Raw genomic sequence first — 16,994 nt, 5'->3', positions numbered from 1 at the left:
AGCATCACAAAATGCATCTAAGAAGTTGCAACTTCTTCCATGAGGACAACTAATATTTCTCTTGAAATAGCAAATATTAACTTATACCTTTAAATATTTTTGAACTCTTAGCCTACCTACTGTGTGGCTCCGTATAGCTCATTACTCTCTGGAATTCTCCTTTTCATATTTATTTCTCGGCTTCCTTATTGCCTGTTCCTCCAAGGAGACTACAAGCCCCAGGAGAGCAGGCAATCAGTGAGTGTGTCCAATATCTCCTAGGAATAGCAAGTTCAATGGTTTTTCTCTCCTTGTCCAATGAGTTCTGGTCTTCATTCACAGAACACAGAGGGTGGTAGAATAGAGCAGGGGTCTGGTGGTGGCAGGACCTGGTAGAGTTTGCTTACACTGGGAGATGTTGTACTGCATAAGATGCTGCAAACAGCTGGCAGCTTTCAGTGAAAGAAGAGTTCACCTGAGGCCCAGAAGGTGTCTTACTATAAAATCTTCTTGATGAAAATAACTATAGGAGCAAACTGAGCTTGGAGGAGCCTTGAGCTGGACTGTGGATGACAAATACATGGCTTCTCTCCTTAGGAAGAGTCTACCCAGAGACCCACAAGGACAGTTGGAGTCATTGGTCTGGGTGACGTGTCACCGAGCATCACGGATTCCCAGGACGTTCCTCTCTGTAGAGAGGGTTTCCAGAGTCCACACAGCAAAGACATGAGCAAGGCTGGTGTCCCGTCTACCTGACAAATCACACCCCTGGCAGCCTGCCCCACTGGCCTTTGCACAAAGAAAGCGAGGGACCTCCATGTTGGCTTCCTACGAAGTTTCATCAGGTAGGTGACAATTGAAATTAGCATCAGAACACCTTGATGAAAGGAAGGAAGAAAGACTTGAATCTCTGAATGGAAAATAGATTATTCACTGTCAGGCTGAACAATGGAAGACGACCTAAATAACAGACAGACGGAGCTGTGCCGCACTGACAGCCCTGCAGGGAGCCCGAGCTGCACACTGAACGTCAGCAACCCAGGAAGCAGTACTGAGTGGGCCACGTGACCCGCAGCCCAGGAGAACAAACACGTGGGACCCTTATCCAGAGGGCAGGTCTCACTCCTTTTCTCCTCAAAATCACTCTGCTTTTTCAACCCTCCCGGTTTCATCCTAAGAAGGTTGTAGTTGAAAAATACCTGGGCATGCACATTGGACTACCTGGGACTTCTGCAGTTCTGTGGATGGTTCAAAGGTATCTGCAGCACAGCCAAATTCTGCACAGAGCCAAAGACCAGTTCTCAATGCCTGGCTGACAAAGAGAGAACAAAGCAATGCCCTCTTGGCATCTGAGGGACTTGAGGGCCTAATTTAAAGGAATAGTGTCCTGTGCAAGGATATGTAAGAACATGGGTTTTAAGACAAGAGATGTGAGTTAGAATTCTAGCTCTGGTATTCGAAACACTGTGTGTGTGCCATACACACATGTGCGTGAGGGAGAGAGAGAGAGAGGGGCAGAGGCCAAGAGGAAAGAAAGAGGAGAAAGGACACGTGACCAACTAACCTTGGTTCACCTTGCCTCTTTGAGCTTTAGCTCCATCATTAGAAACACAAAGCGCCACATCCTTCCCTTGGCACCTTGGAGAGCGCATGACGCTAAAGAGGGAGGACTTAGTACAGCTCGACACTTAATGCTGACATTGACTTTCAGTGATGCTGAGTCTGTTCCAGATCAGAGCAACCCGACCCTGTATGGTGTTTCCAAGGAGCAGCTGTTGGGTGTGAACCACCAACCTTGCAGTTAGTATTTCACTGCTTATCCTGCAGTGCCATACCAGGACACTACCTATAATAGATGATGAGTAAATGGTAACTGCCGATATTGCCGTAAGGGGGTGAGACCTTCAATGCTTCAGAGCTGCCGCCTCTATTTCCCTTAACATTTCATCTCAGAGGGTCAGGACAGCCAGAAACCAGGCTCATCATTCCACTACAACCTTCCAGGACAACTCACATTAGATACACAACATTTTGTTTGTTACCAACCATTGGTCGCTGTTGGCCAGTCTGATCCTGACAGTTCTAAATACGGGATACGGGTTGTTTCATCCTATCTCCGGTGCTCTTATAAGATGAGACAATGGCTAAACTGACTGCTGGGCCAGACGACCTGCTTCCCTGTGAGCTCGATGAGCTGCGTACAGTAGTTTCCTCTGCGAAACCCCCTCTCTCAAGGCCCTTGTTTCTTTATTCTGTTGTACCTGCGGCACCAGAAATAACCAGGGGGACCTGCTACTCACGCTCACAGTGGTTCATGTTTTTCTAGCCCTGACTATGTGTCAGTTTTGGGGCAGAGTGGGTTGGGCTGTGGGCCACTTCACTTCATTCACAAAGGCTTTGTTGTTGTTGGTAGGTGCCACTGAGTTGGAACCAACTCATAGCGAACCTATGCACAACAGAACAAAACACTGCCCAATCCTGGGTCAACCTCACAATTGTTGCCATGCTTGAATCCATTGATGATGCCACATGGCCAAAAGAAAGTGGCTAATCGCTACCATCTGGACCTCATCCCCATTCATTGAGGCATGGGCAGGTTAAATAATTTGCCCAGAGATTCAGTGAGAAGGCAGAACTCAAATCCTGAAGGGCTGACTGCAGAACCCAAGCTCTTAACCTCCAGGTTTCCTGGCAGGGGAAAGATGTGTGTGGATGGCATGTGTTCACAGAAGCTGTAAGTGACCAAAATTAATTAAATAAATAAATAAATAAAAGATTGGGAGAGGTGTGCCTTAAGAGTTGTTGTACTTTACCTTGGTGAAGGTCAGACAGTCCTTGTCTTGGTCTTTGTCCTTGATCTCAAAATCATAAAGTGCTTTGCCCTGGGGCGGGGCCTGCGGCAAGGGTCGGAGGCACTGGATGTAGCTGGCGGGGAGGAAGCCCTGATTGCCGCTGAGCTCTCCATGGTACCAGTTTTCGTCCACCTTTCGTCGCAGGATGATGATGTCCCCCTTGTTAAACTTGAGGTCACCAGGTTCTTTCCCCTCATAACTGTAGAGGGCTTTTCCATAGGGAAGCTGGGAGATATTCTGAAAGCAAAAGAAAACACCTGGTCATTTAGCATAACCCTTAGCCTACCCAAGGTTGAATTTGCACCAAAAGGGGCTTTCTGAAGCTTGAAGTCCCTGGGTGGTGCAGGTAGATACTGTGCTCTGATGCTGAGTGAAAAGTTGTAGGTTCGAGTCCACCCAGAGGCAGCTCAGAAGAAAGGTCTGGCAATCTACTGCTGAAAAGTCAGCCACTTAAAATCCTATGGAGCACAGTTCTACTTCTGACACACATGGGGTGACCATAACCTGCAACCGACAACAACTGCTTAGGTTAGGCTCTGTTGCTGTGGGTGCGCACAGAATGTTCTGCCAGTGGGAAACTTTAAAGGGGAATGGGCACGTTGCCCCAGGATCCCACACACTCCACAACTCAGCAGAGACAAGAGGGCCTGTGTGATCCCCCAGACAATCATCTATCCTTAAATAGCACATGTTATTCAAGCCTTTCAGATATACTATCTCACTCTAGATTTCAAAGGTGCTAATAGTATCTTCATTTACAGATGAGGGGACTGAGACACAAAGAAATAAAGAATCTTGCCTAAATCTCACACCTGTAAGAGGTAGAACAACGATGTAGATTGAATTGCATCCCTCTCCAAAAGTATGTCCGAACCCAACCAACCCATACCTGTGAGTGTGACCCTGTTTGGAAATGATTTTCTGACGTCATGCTAAAGAGATCATAATGGAGTTGTTATGTTCCATTGGGAACCTGTATAAGGTTTCTGACTTAAAAGAGAAAATGTACAGAGAAACTCATCTGCACAGAGGAGGTCAAACGTCACGTAACAATGGAGGACGATACAAGACCAAGCACTGCCTGCAGTTACCAGAAGTTGAAAGAGATAAAGAAGGACCCTCCTCTGGACCCCTCACCCAGGGTTCAGACTCCATCTCCTGAACTGTGAGTAAGTACACTTCTGTCCTTTAAATGCACCCACTATGGATAATTCTGTTACGGCCACACCATGTCACTAAGGCAGGCTGATCTGCTCTGGAAAGTTCTTATCCACCACTCCATGTTGAGTTGACTTCTGGTGGATGGGGATTCTCAGTGAATTTATTCTAAACAGCAGCAGGATTTCCAACCACGAAAATCACTTCTCTCTATTCAGAACCCTCGTGCCTCAGAGAGGTTTTCCAGTGGTGGGGACTGACCTGTATTGGTTTGACTGGCCAATCTAACTCAGTAGCTCTCAGGCCCAATGGCACACATCTATGAAGCTGAGGACAATGCAGACAACTTGGCCAAGTGCTTGTCAAAAGATCCCTCACAGGATCTTGGTCCCTAATGCACTCAAACCTCTAAACGTTGTTCTCCGCTACTGCAGACCACGTAACCACAACACACAGAATTTCAATGCAAGCACATAAAAGACTCTCCTCTTTTTAACAACATGGGTTACTTCAGTCATGTTCCCTGGTCAGTCAGCCCACAAAGTAGTCATCTGCCTACTTTAGCCACAAACAGTGACTAGCTCTGAAATCCACACTTGAATTCTGCTTCCCTCCAATAAAAAGTCCACTAAACAACGGACTCTTTACTTGATGTTGTCATCCACCTCCAGGGATTCTCAAATGGGTTCTGTTTCATGAAGACCAGCGGCCACAGGGATTTAGCTTCCTTTTTTTTAAGGGTGGCTAGCACCCACTCATTTGAGTAAGCTTGGCCAAGCCCAATGCTGTACTAGAGAAAAACCAAACAAAATCCTTACCTATTGTCCCTTAGCAACTTTCCATCACGGCTGCCTGTGCTTCAGTATTTCAATCAATCAATAGAGGCACAAAAGCCCGAAGCACTAGGACACTGAAAAATTCTTAATAGAGGACTTAATAACATGTTGGCGACTCAATCATTCTACATTTATGTTTCAGCAATGTCAAACGATAGCAGTTAAGACAGAACCTGCTGACAAATTGACAAACAGCCACCACCAGCCAATTAACAGTAACACCAAAGGATTTTTTTATTGCAGAACTCGATGAGGGAAAAAAAAAAAATCCCTTTACTTCCAATAACACTCATCCTGGAAAGCTTTGTACTGTAAGTACAAAACATTGTAATCGGCTCCAATTTTAGAGAGCCAAGGAAAAAGGTCATTTTGAAATACAAGTACTATGATCAGAAAAGAATGGAAAAGGCTGTTGGCTGTGAGCCACCAGAACAATTTCACAACCATAGAAGGACCGGTCATCCCCTAGACCAGGGATTCTAAACAAGGGCACTTTGTCCCTGCTTCCAGGGGACATTTGGCAACGTCTTAAGGCATTTTTGATGCTCACAACTAGGGGTGGGATGCTGCTGGCATCTGAAGAGTACCTCGATGCATCACACCCTCCACTGCACTGTTGTGGCTGCAAAGGGCTGTCCAAGGAGTACCAGTGGGTTTGAGCTGCTGACTTTGTGGTTGGTAGTCCAGTGCTTACTCTGCAGTGCCACACCAGGAGTCCTGCCACTCGGTACCTCCCAAAGAAGCAGACACAGTGTGTGGACTCTGCTCAAGGAAAAGCCACCTTTCCACAGGCCACAGTGACATGTACGGGCAAGCCACCTTGGGACCCAAGGTCTGACTCAAGGTCAGAGCCCTGATGAAATCAAAACTCTCAGAACTGGGGTCCCAATGTCCAGAAGAACCAGGGTTCCTAGCTCATAATCAGTGTTTTCTGTATGCTAACTGCAAGGTCAGTGGTTCGAGCCCACCATCCACTCCTCAGACACCCTAAAGGGTCGTTATGAGTCAGAATAGACTCAACAGCACTTAACAACAATGCTATGTGATCATTGGTTATGTCCCGTGGAGTCAGTGCCTACACTTAGTTATCCTGCATAGGGTTTCCAAGGTCTATGTCTTTACTGGAGCAGAGAAAACCTCATCTTTCACCCATGGAGTGGCTGGTAGACTTGAATTGCTGACCTTGCAGGTAGTAGCCCAACTCATAACCCACTATGCTACCAGGGCTCCTTACATGATCATTAGTAGAAACTAAACAAGGCTGTTCCTGAGGCAGGGAGAGGGAGTAGGGAAGTTAGAAAAGAAACACAAGCCTGATGCGGCCTGGCAGTCTCCTGCACACCCACCCACCCTACACAAATCCAAACAAAGGTTCCAATCCATGCTCCGCATGAAGGGGCAAAGATCACGAGCTCTGGCAATGAAGGCAGGGCAGAGACGGGCTCAGGGCCGCTGGAAGCAGCAGATGCATTGTATGGACCACGCTCATCCCCGAGTCACCTTTCCTCAGGCAGCACCTGGGCAAAACACCTTGAGACCCAAGGCCACAGCTGACTGTCTGGGGGACAAAGGGCTGGGGTCAAGCAACAAAGATCTAGGCTGGCTAGCTATGGTCTGGTCCAGTGGTCAAATATTGCCAATGCCAGTTAGGGTGTGGAGAGGGGAAGGTGAAGAAAGTAGAGAAAGGAAGAGGGAAGAAGAGAAAAGAGAGAGAAACATTGCTCTAATCCCTTCCCCAAAGTGCCTGGAGTCAGCATGTTAGAGAACGAGAAAGGAGAGAAGGAAACAGGCCACAGTTCTGAGGGCAAACAGAAACTGCTTCTCCTTGTTAGGAAATGGAGAAAAACAGTGATACTATTTCCACAGGCTTTCATCTTCCAAGTCCCTGATAAGTATGAACTAATTAGTCCATGAAGAAGGCCCAGAGCCCGGGGGCCGTTATTACAGGGAGACTTCTGCAAATCTAACACCAGCAGCCTAAAAGATTGCTGACACTCAGCCCCTCCACATGTAAGCCCAAGAAAACTGAGCAGGTTTCTCGGGAACCTGTTTCCGTTCTGACCACAGAAGTGTTCAGTAATCTCCTTTCTCACACTGCGGTTCCCCTTTGGAGGAATTGTACTCAAATATCGTATTTAGCCACCATCCGATGGGCTCAAGACATTAAGGAAAAGGAATGAAACGAAAAGGGGAAAATACATCTGGGAAGCCTGTAGGATAATTAACATCAACTACCACTGCAAGGCATTAATAATAATTAAAACTTATAATGTCAATTTCATGGCTCATTACTCAGATGTCTCACACAAACCTCACTGTGGGCTTAACGTCCTACCCTGTGGAGAGGTGGGTGTTCACGCATGCCCAGTGCACCATCTTCATTGTCTACTGGGATCAAACAAGGTAGTGGGCTCTGACGAATGTGCTTCCTTTATGCCAAACAGCATTCTACACCACATTCACTAGACTCAGAGAGAGGGCAGGCATCAAAGCTGGCATGGAGCACTGTAGAGGCAAAGGCCCAGTGTCCAGGTGGAATGGTGAAATGATGTGGGACCAGGTCTTACGCCTGCGGGCCTCCCTGGAATAGGAGTGAAAAGATGGACACGAACAATTGCTCAAAACCCCGCTCATCGTTTAGATTTCAGGACCCAATCAGGTCAAACGCATCCAGCCTCTTTGTGCCAGTAACTTTATTCATAACACTCGTCACAGCTGTAGGTACATGTCATTTGTGTGACGATATTATCAGTGGGCGTCTTCCCCATAGAGCATGGAGACAGGTACCGGGTCTGCTTTGGTTCACTATTGCACCTTGAATTCTGGGCCCAGACCTGATGTAATTACATCTTCAAATATGTCAGTTGAATAAATGAATATATGGATTAACAAACACATCTGGGTTTAGCGCCTGAGCTCAGGGTTGGGTAGAACTTTCCTTATTTGTTATTTTCCCCAAAGTCTGGGACTCAGGGTCCACCTAGTCAGAAGTCTATTGCTAACAGTGACTGAGTGTCACCAAATGGGAAAATCCCCAGGGATTGCTCAGTGAGGAAGAAGGCGTTACAGCTGGAGGATCAGCCTGGCATCAGAGATGGACAAGCAGCTTCCTCACTTCAATGTCTCTAGTAAGTCCTGGTGTGGCGCTGAGGGTTAATGCGCTGGACTGCAAAGTTGGTTTGAACTGCAAGGTTGGTGGTTCAAGCTCACCAGCCGCTCCTTGGAAACCTTATATGGGGTCGCTATGGGTCAGAAGCAACTAGATGGTACTTAACAACAGCAGGGAGTTCTGGTGTGGCGCTGTAAGATAAGCACTGAACTACTAACCACTAGATTCAAATCCACCAGCCAGTTCTCAGAAGCCCTATACAGGGTTACTATGAGTCAGTACTGACTTGATGGCTCTTAACAACAACAATATGCTTTATCTTTTCATTATAGCAAGCAGCTTGGCATGTATTGTGACTAATTCAGGGACCCTGAGATCTATTTATGAGTTCTTTAGATCCAAAACACTGCCTGGACCAAACCATTAACTTTTAGATTGCTGCTAAGAGTTATCACTTTTCTTCACTGTAAAACAAAACCTTTTAACGTGAGCACTCTCAGATGTAGGATGAGTTGATCTCACACGTGATATTTGGCATTATCTTATTTTAAGTATGTTGACCCAGACTGTCCCTGTCTTCTGCCCACTGTGATGAAGCAGTTGTGACTTTATTTCTCTGCAGCCACGAAGTCCCTGGGCTTCAGTTCCACAGCTGAGTATGTTCCAAAGTCCTCTCCTCTTTTCCTCATTAGAAGCTTCCCATAGGACCCTAGTTTTTGTTTGTGTTCCTTTGTTATTCTGATGTTTTTCCATTCCCCATGCTTGTGCACTCATTCTTTCATGGATTTATGGGATACCTCCAATATGCCAGACGCTGTACTAGATGCCATACTACAGCAGTGGGTAAGACAGAAAGGTGACCTGGTGGTACAAAGAGTTAAGTACTCAGCTGTGAACGAAAAAGCTGGTGGCTTGAAGCAATCACAGACTGTCCGGGAAAATCCTGGTGATCTCTCCTTGCAAAGATGAAAGCTAGGGAGCCCCAGGGATGAGTTTTGCTCCATCAGTGGATTGCTCTGAGTGAAATCACCACATTGGCTCCGAACAACAACAGGGCCCAAAACGTTTATCTGAAACACAAGATGCTTTGTGTTGTTGTTGTTAACTGTCACCCAGTTGGCTTCAATTCATAGTGACCCTGTATAGGGTTTCTGAGGAACAGCTGGTGGGTTCGAACCACTGACCTTGTATTTAACAGTCCAATGCTTATCCTACAACACCACACCAGGACTGCCAAAATAAATCATAAGTGATTCAACACAATTTGTTTCCCTCAGATGGTCACTAACTAATGGACTCAGTAGCCATTAAATTTATAATAGAATAACAAAAACCATCAAAAAGAATGCACAAGTTCTTCCCCCAAACACAGACATGCTGAGAGCATTCCGCACTGCTTTGGGGACACGCCACTCTGAAGATATGACCTGCCTACAACAAAGAGACCACTTTAGCAGAACCTCATGTTTCAGCATGCTTAGTGAAGATTTCAAAGCAACTTGACTTTTTTTGTTTGCTTGTTTCTCGTTTTTATTTAGTTTTTGAACTTTTCCCAGACTCCATCAAAGGTCCTCATCTCAAGCTGGCCTGCTGTTCCTCACACTGAGAGAGAGGTCAGCAGTGCTCTGAAGTCAGTGATATTTGCTGGTGACTGGGCTTCACTTCCATTGGGAGCTGTTAGGAGACGTGGGGTTTAAAGCCACCTGGTGGCTTAGGGCTGGATGGAGTCATTTGTGCGGAGAGTCTGTAAAGCATGCTGGATTCCTCCCCCTGCAAGGCGCTACATAACCCAGTATCATTGTCATTCCACATAAGGAATATGGCGGCGCTTCAAACTTCTCCTCCAATTAGCCTCTGCAACTTCGTAATAAATCCATCAAGACACAAAAACAAAACCTTATTTTTCCAAAACAACACACCCTCTTCTCTTCAAGGAATTCATGCTTTGAAAAAAAACACCAAAAAACCAAAAACCTTAATTCACTTTTCTAAGGATGTGAAGTCAACTGCTAGTCCCTCACATACATTACTCTGGAAAGAGGAGAGACACTAGGACCATGCTTCGTCTAGCAAAGAGAAAGACGAGGTCCAAATTGAGGTCATTTGGAAGCCGACTGAGAAATCATTCTTAAAAACAAGTTGCACATGGGTTAGAAGTAGCTCAGTTGGGATATTTGCTTTTGTTCTTTCTATTTGGGGATATTTTTATGGCCAAGATCAATGGAAATACTGATAGTGAAGATAATGATGTTTGAAAACAGACACACAGAGGCACATTCACAGGCTGACCCTTGGCTTAGCATCACTGATGAGACTCCAAGGTAGCTGATTTGTTCCGTCAAATGAAGACTTCTCCTCACTCATGACGATCAGACCTCACAGAACTCTACACCCTATTCTTTGGGGGACATACCAAACCGCACTTACTGAATGGCAAGAGTATGTTTCTGGGTCTCCACTCTTGTCTCAGGCACCGTGAGGTGGTTCCCTCTACTCCCTGGCCTGAATAGGAAGAAAGGGAAACTGTGGTTCCACCAAGCAGTGGAGACCTCTGTTTGGTCCTAACCCACGTTTGCCCTCTGTTCTAACTCCGCATGCTCACAATTGTAACCTCAGTGGGTTTGCCTCCGATGCCCGCTGCGACTTTGTGGTGTCTGTTAGTACAGGCAGAAGGGCTTGGAGCACCATCCTGTATATGCTCCCTCTGAAACACAAGCATTTTTCAAAGCCTGAACAGCTTCAGACAACACCCAATGGTATTTCTCAGCACCAGGATTTTCAAGGGTGGGCTAGCTTTGTAGCAACAAACATGCCAGTCGTGTGCTTACAGAGTTTCTGTAGAACTGCTACAACACACGGTTGACATTCTAGTCAAACACCAGCTTCCTGAGGAGCTCTGTTTCATTAGCAACCTATTTCTGGCATGCACAGGTAACGACGCCCTCATAGAAGCTTCTCTGACATTTTTGTGTTGTTAACTCATGATTATCTATGTTGTGGCTAGGGTCCTGGTGTGGCGCTGTGGGTTAATGTGCTGGACGGCAAAGTTGGTTTGAACCACAAGGTCAGCAGTTCAAGCTCACCAGCAGGGTGGCTATGAGTCTGAACCAACTCTATGGCATTTAACAACAACAACAACAACAACAACAACAACAACAACACAGGCTTAGGGTTTAGGATGAAATAACAGTGAAGTTGTTGGCATTTAGTTGTTTCTGAGTTTTGTTGAATTTCATTGCGGCTAAATATATATAACAAAAGACTTGCCATTTCAGCCACTTTTCATGCGTGTGATTCCATGACATATGTTACATTCACCATGTACAATCATGCCCGCTATTCATTCCCCAATGATGTTTAAGGGGAAATGTAGTAGCTCTTAAGCAATAACTCCCCAGCATCTAGTTGTAATCCGTGTTTCAGCCTTGCTAATCAAACGTCTTCATAACTACATACGGAGTGCCTAGGCAGGGCCCTCCTCACCCTGACGCCCAGAACGTAAGGGCAGAGCTATCACCAGCCAGGAGCCTTAACCAATGTGCACCCATCTTCTTTCCCTCCTCCTCTTAAGAAAGACAAGCAGGGAAACAACACAAAGTGAGGAATAAAAGCTAGAAGCTTCCATGATATGGAAAAGGTTAGAATTAATTGCACAAAAGGAGCTAGAAACCAAGCCTTCCTGATAGAAATTCAGACGGCGTCTTGACGCAGATGCTGGGGCGCCATTTGGCTGAGCAGAGAGGGAAGATAAGAGTCACAGGAACTCAAAATGAGGCCCACTGCCACACAAAAGGGGGCCCTGAAAGGCACGACAGGAGACCCTAACAAAGCATGAAATGGGATCCTTTCACCGAAATTAAAACGTAGACGTCTGGAGGCTCCCTGGCTTGAAGAGGAGTGACGTGCCATTCCATTCCTCATTGGGAGAAGACAGAACTGAATGGTACGAATGGATTAAGGGTGTCTGGCTGGACATTAATGACCACCTCAGCTTCCATACTATTGCTCAGGGGGCTCTGACACAGGCCTGTGCATTGTGACTCCCCACACTCCTCCCTTCTGCTCCATAATGGGCTTCCATGCAAGGGTTGAACAAAGTTAACAAAATGAGGTTTCCAACCCCTGAGGAGTCTCGCCTGTTCGATGCCCACGTAACTCCTGTTCTGTCAGATACAATCCCAACAGCCCACAGACCCCCTTTCCCTTCACTGCCTTGGTTCATGACTCTGGGTCCAGAACAGATCCCGGTCTGCCACCTGAACCGGGCCACAGGCCTCGTTCTGGTCTCTCAGCGTCTCTCTACGTCTGTAAAGCAGTCCTGGGCTGCCTGAGGGCGAAGATCCCTTCCACTCTGCTAATTATGACGAACCTTCTCTAAAGTGCGAAGAAAGCTCTAAAACATCTCATTCATAAAGGAAATTAAAATGAATTTTGTCCTGATAATTATGAAACCATGCAATAATTAGAATTGCTTGGAGAAAGTTTTAACCCTAGGGTAGGTAGACACATATCTTGGTCATTAATAAATTTTCATTTAGGGTTCAGAATGCCTAGCTCAGGTTCCTGAACTTATCTTTCAGAAATTGTACAAAAATTGGCACATATTGGTTCAAATGAATATATGTGCATACAACACACATGTACACATTCCTGCCAGCCCTATTTGTGGCTGACAAGTCGATCTAGCCTCGCGGAGGCCCGTGCGTGTCAGAGTCGAGCTGTCCTCCACACGGTTCCCATGGCTGAACTGTCAGAAGTCGATTTCCAGGACTTTCTTCAGAGGTACCTCAGGGTGAGAGACGTTCCAAGTTTCTGGTTAGTAGCTGAGTGCATCACACACTGGCACAAATACTGTTTTCAAACATAGTTCACCCACCCACATACATGCATTTATATTGCTGTCGTCAGTAAGAGAGGAGGAAAGAGAAACTTTCTAATACAAGGGGGCTTCAAAAAGCTCATGGAAAATGGGATGAAAAGCTAATGGCATTTCCCCACAAACGTTTTGAAGCCCCCTTGTGGCCCTCTGGCCAAATCCATCTATTGCCTGGTTTTATAAATAAAGTTTTATTAGAACACAGTTATGCCCATTTCTTTACAGTGGATCTATGGCGCCTTCTGAGCTACGATAGCAGTGCTGAGTAGTTGGTACAGAAACTGTATTGGCAGCAAAGCCAAACATATTTACGATCTGGTTCTTCAGAGACAAATTTGCTGAGTCCTGGGATGGATGGACAAGATTAAGAGTGGCCCAAAGCCAGACGCTTGCATAGTTGTCCCTCAGTCCTGGGAAAAGGGGGGCAGGCACCAGGGGCCATCCATGAAAGTTGAGTGCATGGTCCACTTAAGAGCACACTGCTGGCGTCAAAGCAGTGGTGTCGGGATCGGAGACAGTGCTCGTTCTCTGGTGGGCTTGAAATGGGGCTGGTGACAAAGTCCCTTAACTCTCCGAGGCTTAGATCCCCCCTAAACTGGAGATGCTCAAATCTGCCCTTCCATATTTCCTAGTAATGTTGAGAGAATAAAATTGAAGATACGTGATGAGCTGTTCATCTCTTAATGAAGAAGGTACTATAAAAATGATGAGCACAGATTGTATGCTGAGGCAACAAATATCCCAGGAAGCAAAATTTTCTAAGTATCGAAATGGTCCATAATGACCTCGTAACTCTGCACTGGAAGCAAATGCCAAGTAAGGATCAGGAATATCTTCCTCATTTATCACTTTGTTTTCGGAAACTAGCATACGATTTGACACCCACAGGCTCAATAAATATATTAAATGAACGGAAAGTCAGCAAAACATCTACAGCTAGCGAGGAATTTCGCAGAGTTTCAGGATACCAGGTCAACAACAAAAGCAGTTGGGTTTCTATAGACCAGCAATGAGAAATGTGGAAGGAAGCGGTATTAGGAAAACCATTCAATTTACAAGAATATTTAAGAGAACAAAATACTGAAGAAGAAATCTAACCAGGGAAGCGAAAGATGTATATACAGTGAAAACTATTAAATACTGCTGAAAGAGACTGTTCTTGTGGTGGTTAGGTGCTGTTGAGTTTGCTTCTGACTAGAGTGCCCTTATGCACAACAGAACGAAACAGTGACCGGTCATGAGTCATCCTCACAAATCGCTGTCTAGCTTGAGCCCACGTCTGCTGCCACTGTGCCAATCCACCTAACTGGGGAGTCTTCCTCTTGTTCTCTGACCTTCTACTTTACCATGCATGATGTCCTTTTCCAGGGACTTGTCCCTCCTGAATAGGTTTGAAGTACAAGAGATAAAGTCTGGCCATCTTGGGCTCTAAGGAGGATTCATCTGTATTTCTCCCAACACAGATTTGTGTGTTCTTCTAGCAAGCAGTCCAGGATACTGCTAATATTCTTCTCCAACACCATAACTCAAATGCATCAATTCTTCTACCATCTTCCTTATTCATTGCCTTACTTTCACTTGTTTATGAAGCAACTGAAAACCACAGCTTGGGTCAGGCACACCTTAGTCCTCAAACTGATGTCTTCACTCATGAACACGTTAAAGAGGTCTTGTGCAGCAGAGTTGCCTAATGTAATATGTCATTCGATTTCTTGACTGTTGCTTCCATGAGTGTTGATAGTGGATCCAAGCAAAATGAAGTCTTTGATAACTTCAATCTTTTCTTCATTGATCATGATGCTATTTATTGCTCCAGTGGAGAGGGTATTTGAGGTGCAATCCATACTGAAGGCTGTGGTCTTCATCAGTAAGTATTTTATATCCTCATCTCTTTCAGCAAGTAAGGTCGAGTCATCATCTCAGGTTCTTAGTGAGTCTTCCTTTAATCCTGATGTCACGTTCTTTTTCATACAATCCCGCTTCTTGGATTATTTGCTCAGTGTACAGACTAAATAGGTATGGTGAAAGAATACACCCTGGCACACACCTCTCCTGATTTTAAACCATTTGTTTCCTCTTGTTCTATTCCAGCGACTGACTCTTGGTCTATGTACAGGTTCTGCATGAGCACAATTCAGTGTTCTGGAATACTCACAGTTTGTCATGATCCACAGAGTCAAAAGCCTTTGCATAGTCAATAAAGCACAGGTAAACATCTTCGTGGTATCCTCTGCTTTGCGTCAAGATCCATTTGCAGTCACCAATAATAGCTCTGGTTCCATGTCCTTATCTGAATCTGGTTGGAATCTGTGGCAGTTTCCTGTCAATACACTGTTGCAGTTCTTAAATTATACTCAGCAAAATTTTACATGTATGTGATATTAATGATATTGTATGATGCTTTCTGCATTCCATTGGGTCACCTCTCTTTGGGCTGGGCACAAATATGGATCTCTTCCAATCAACTAGCCAGGCAGCTGTCTTCCCAATTTTTAGGCATAGATGAGTGAGTGCCTCCAGTGTTGCATCAGTTTGTTGATAAAGTTTAATTTCTATTCCATCTATTCCGGAACATTGTTCTTTATCAGTGACTTCAGTGCACCTTGGACTTCTTCCTTCAGTGTCATTAGATCTCGAGCAAATGCTAATCTTTCGAACTGTTCTGGTACAGTATGAAATAAATTAAAGCACTCTTAAATAAATGGCAAGATTTTCCTGGTTAATAGATTAGAATTGTTAATATGTTAAGGTGTCAGTACTATCCAAAGTGATCTATAAGATTCAAAGCAATCCTGGTCAGAATTCCAATAGCCTTCTTTACAGAAGCAGAAAACAAAATCTTCAACATTATAAGGTAAAGGGGCCTGACTAGCTAAAACAACATTGAAAAAGGAGAAACAAAGTAGGAGGGCTCCCACTTCCTGATTTTAAAACATACTACACAACTACAGTAATCAAAACAGTCTGGTATTGGTATAACAACAGACATGTAGATTAATGTAACTGAATTGAGAGTCCAGAAATAAACATCTACGGACAAGTGATTTTTGCCAACGGTGCAAAGACCATTGGATGGAGACAGAAAAGCCTCTTCAATAAATGGTGCTGGGAAAATTGCATTTCTACATGCAGAAAAATAAAACAGTCTCCATGCTTCAAATCATATTTAAAAAAAATCAAAATGGATGAAAGATCTAAATGTGCAAACTAAACCCATAAACTTTCAGAACAAGCAGAAGCACTAGGCTGACTTTTCATAGTGACATATCTAATATGATACAATGGAGTCCTGGTGTGGCACTGTGGGATAAAGCACTGGACTGCAAGGTAGGTTTGAACCACCAGGTCAGTGGTTCAAACTCACCAGCTGCTCCTTGGAAACCCTACACAGGGTGGCTTTCAGTCATAACTTACATAAGGCACTAACCAACAATAACAGTATAACTACAAACAGCAAAGGATAATAAATAGGACCTCATAAAAATTAAAAACTTTTGTTCATCAAGAAACTTTACCAAAATGTGAAAAGAGAAGTTACCGGTTAGAGAATGAATACCTTCAGAATCCACGTGCCAGGTAACTGAAACCCACATAAAACAATGACAACTTACCAACAGAAAGGCAGACAAGCTGGACTATAAAATGGGCAAAGGACTTGAACAGACATTTCACCAAAGACCACCAAACACATGAAACAATGCTCAGTGTTAAACCATCAGAGAGATGCAAATCCAAGCCATAAGAATGTACCATTCACTTCCTCTAGGAGGGTTTGGAGTCCTAGTGTGGCGCTGTGGGTTAATGCGCCAGACTGCAAAGCCATTTGAGCTGCAACGTTGGTGGTTCAAGCTCACCAGCAGCTCCTTGGACACCCTATACAGGGTCGTTATGGGTTGGAACCGACTTGATGGCACTTAACAACAACAACAACAACTAGGATGGCTAAGATAGAAACCAACAGCAAATAAAAACAGAAAACAAACAAATGTTGGCAAAGATGTGAGGAAATTGAAACACGTCTCCATTTTGGTGGGAATGCAAAATGTTATAGTAGTTGTGGAAGACTGTCTGACAGTTTTTCAAGAAGCTAAAACCAGAACCATCATTGTTGTTGTTAAGTGCCGTCGAGTCGGTTCCGACCCATAGCGACCCTGTACAGGGTTTCCGAGGGTGTAAATCTTTAC

General features: G+C 44.9%; 1 protein-coding gene across 1 annotated transcript in view; it reads right to left on the bottom strand.

Annotated features, from left to right (window-relative positions):
• Positions 1 to 16,994, bottom strand: part of SH3RF3 (SH3 domain containing ring finger 3) — a 660,635-nt gene that overhangs the window by 296,095 nt on the left and 347,546 nt on the right. Inside the window, exon 3 of the mRNA XM_006873039.1 lies at positions 2,793 to 3,056. Coding sequence (XP_006873101.1) covers positions 2,793 to 3,056 — 264 coding nt within the window. The remainder of the gene's footprint in view (positions 1 to 2,792; positions 3,057 to 16,994) is intronic.

Source organism: Chrysochloris asiatica, unplaced genomic scaffold, assembly GCF_000296735.1.
Source record: "Chrysochloris asiatica unplaced genomic scaffold, ChrAsi1.0 scaffold00220, whole genome shotgun sequence".
Classification (NCBI taxonomy): Eukaryota; Metazoa; Chordata; class Mammalia; order Afrosoricida; family Chrysochloridae; genus Chrysochloris; species Chrysochloris asiatica.
This window is presented reverse-complemented; position numbering and strand designations above follow the sequence as displayed.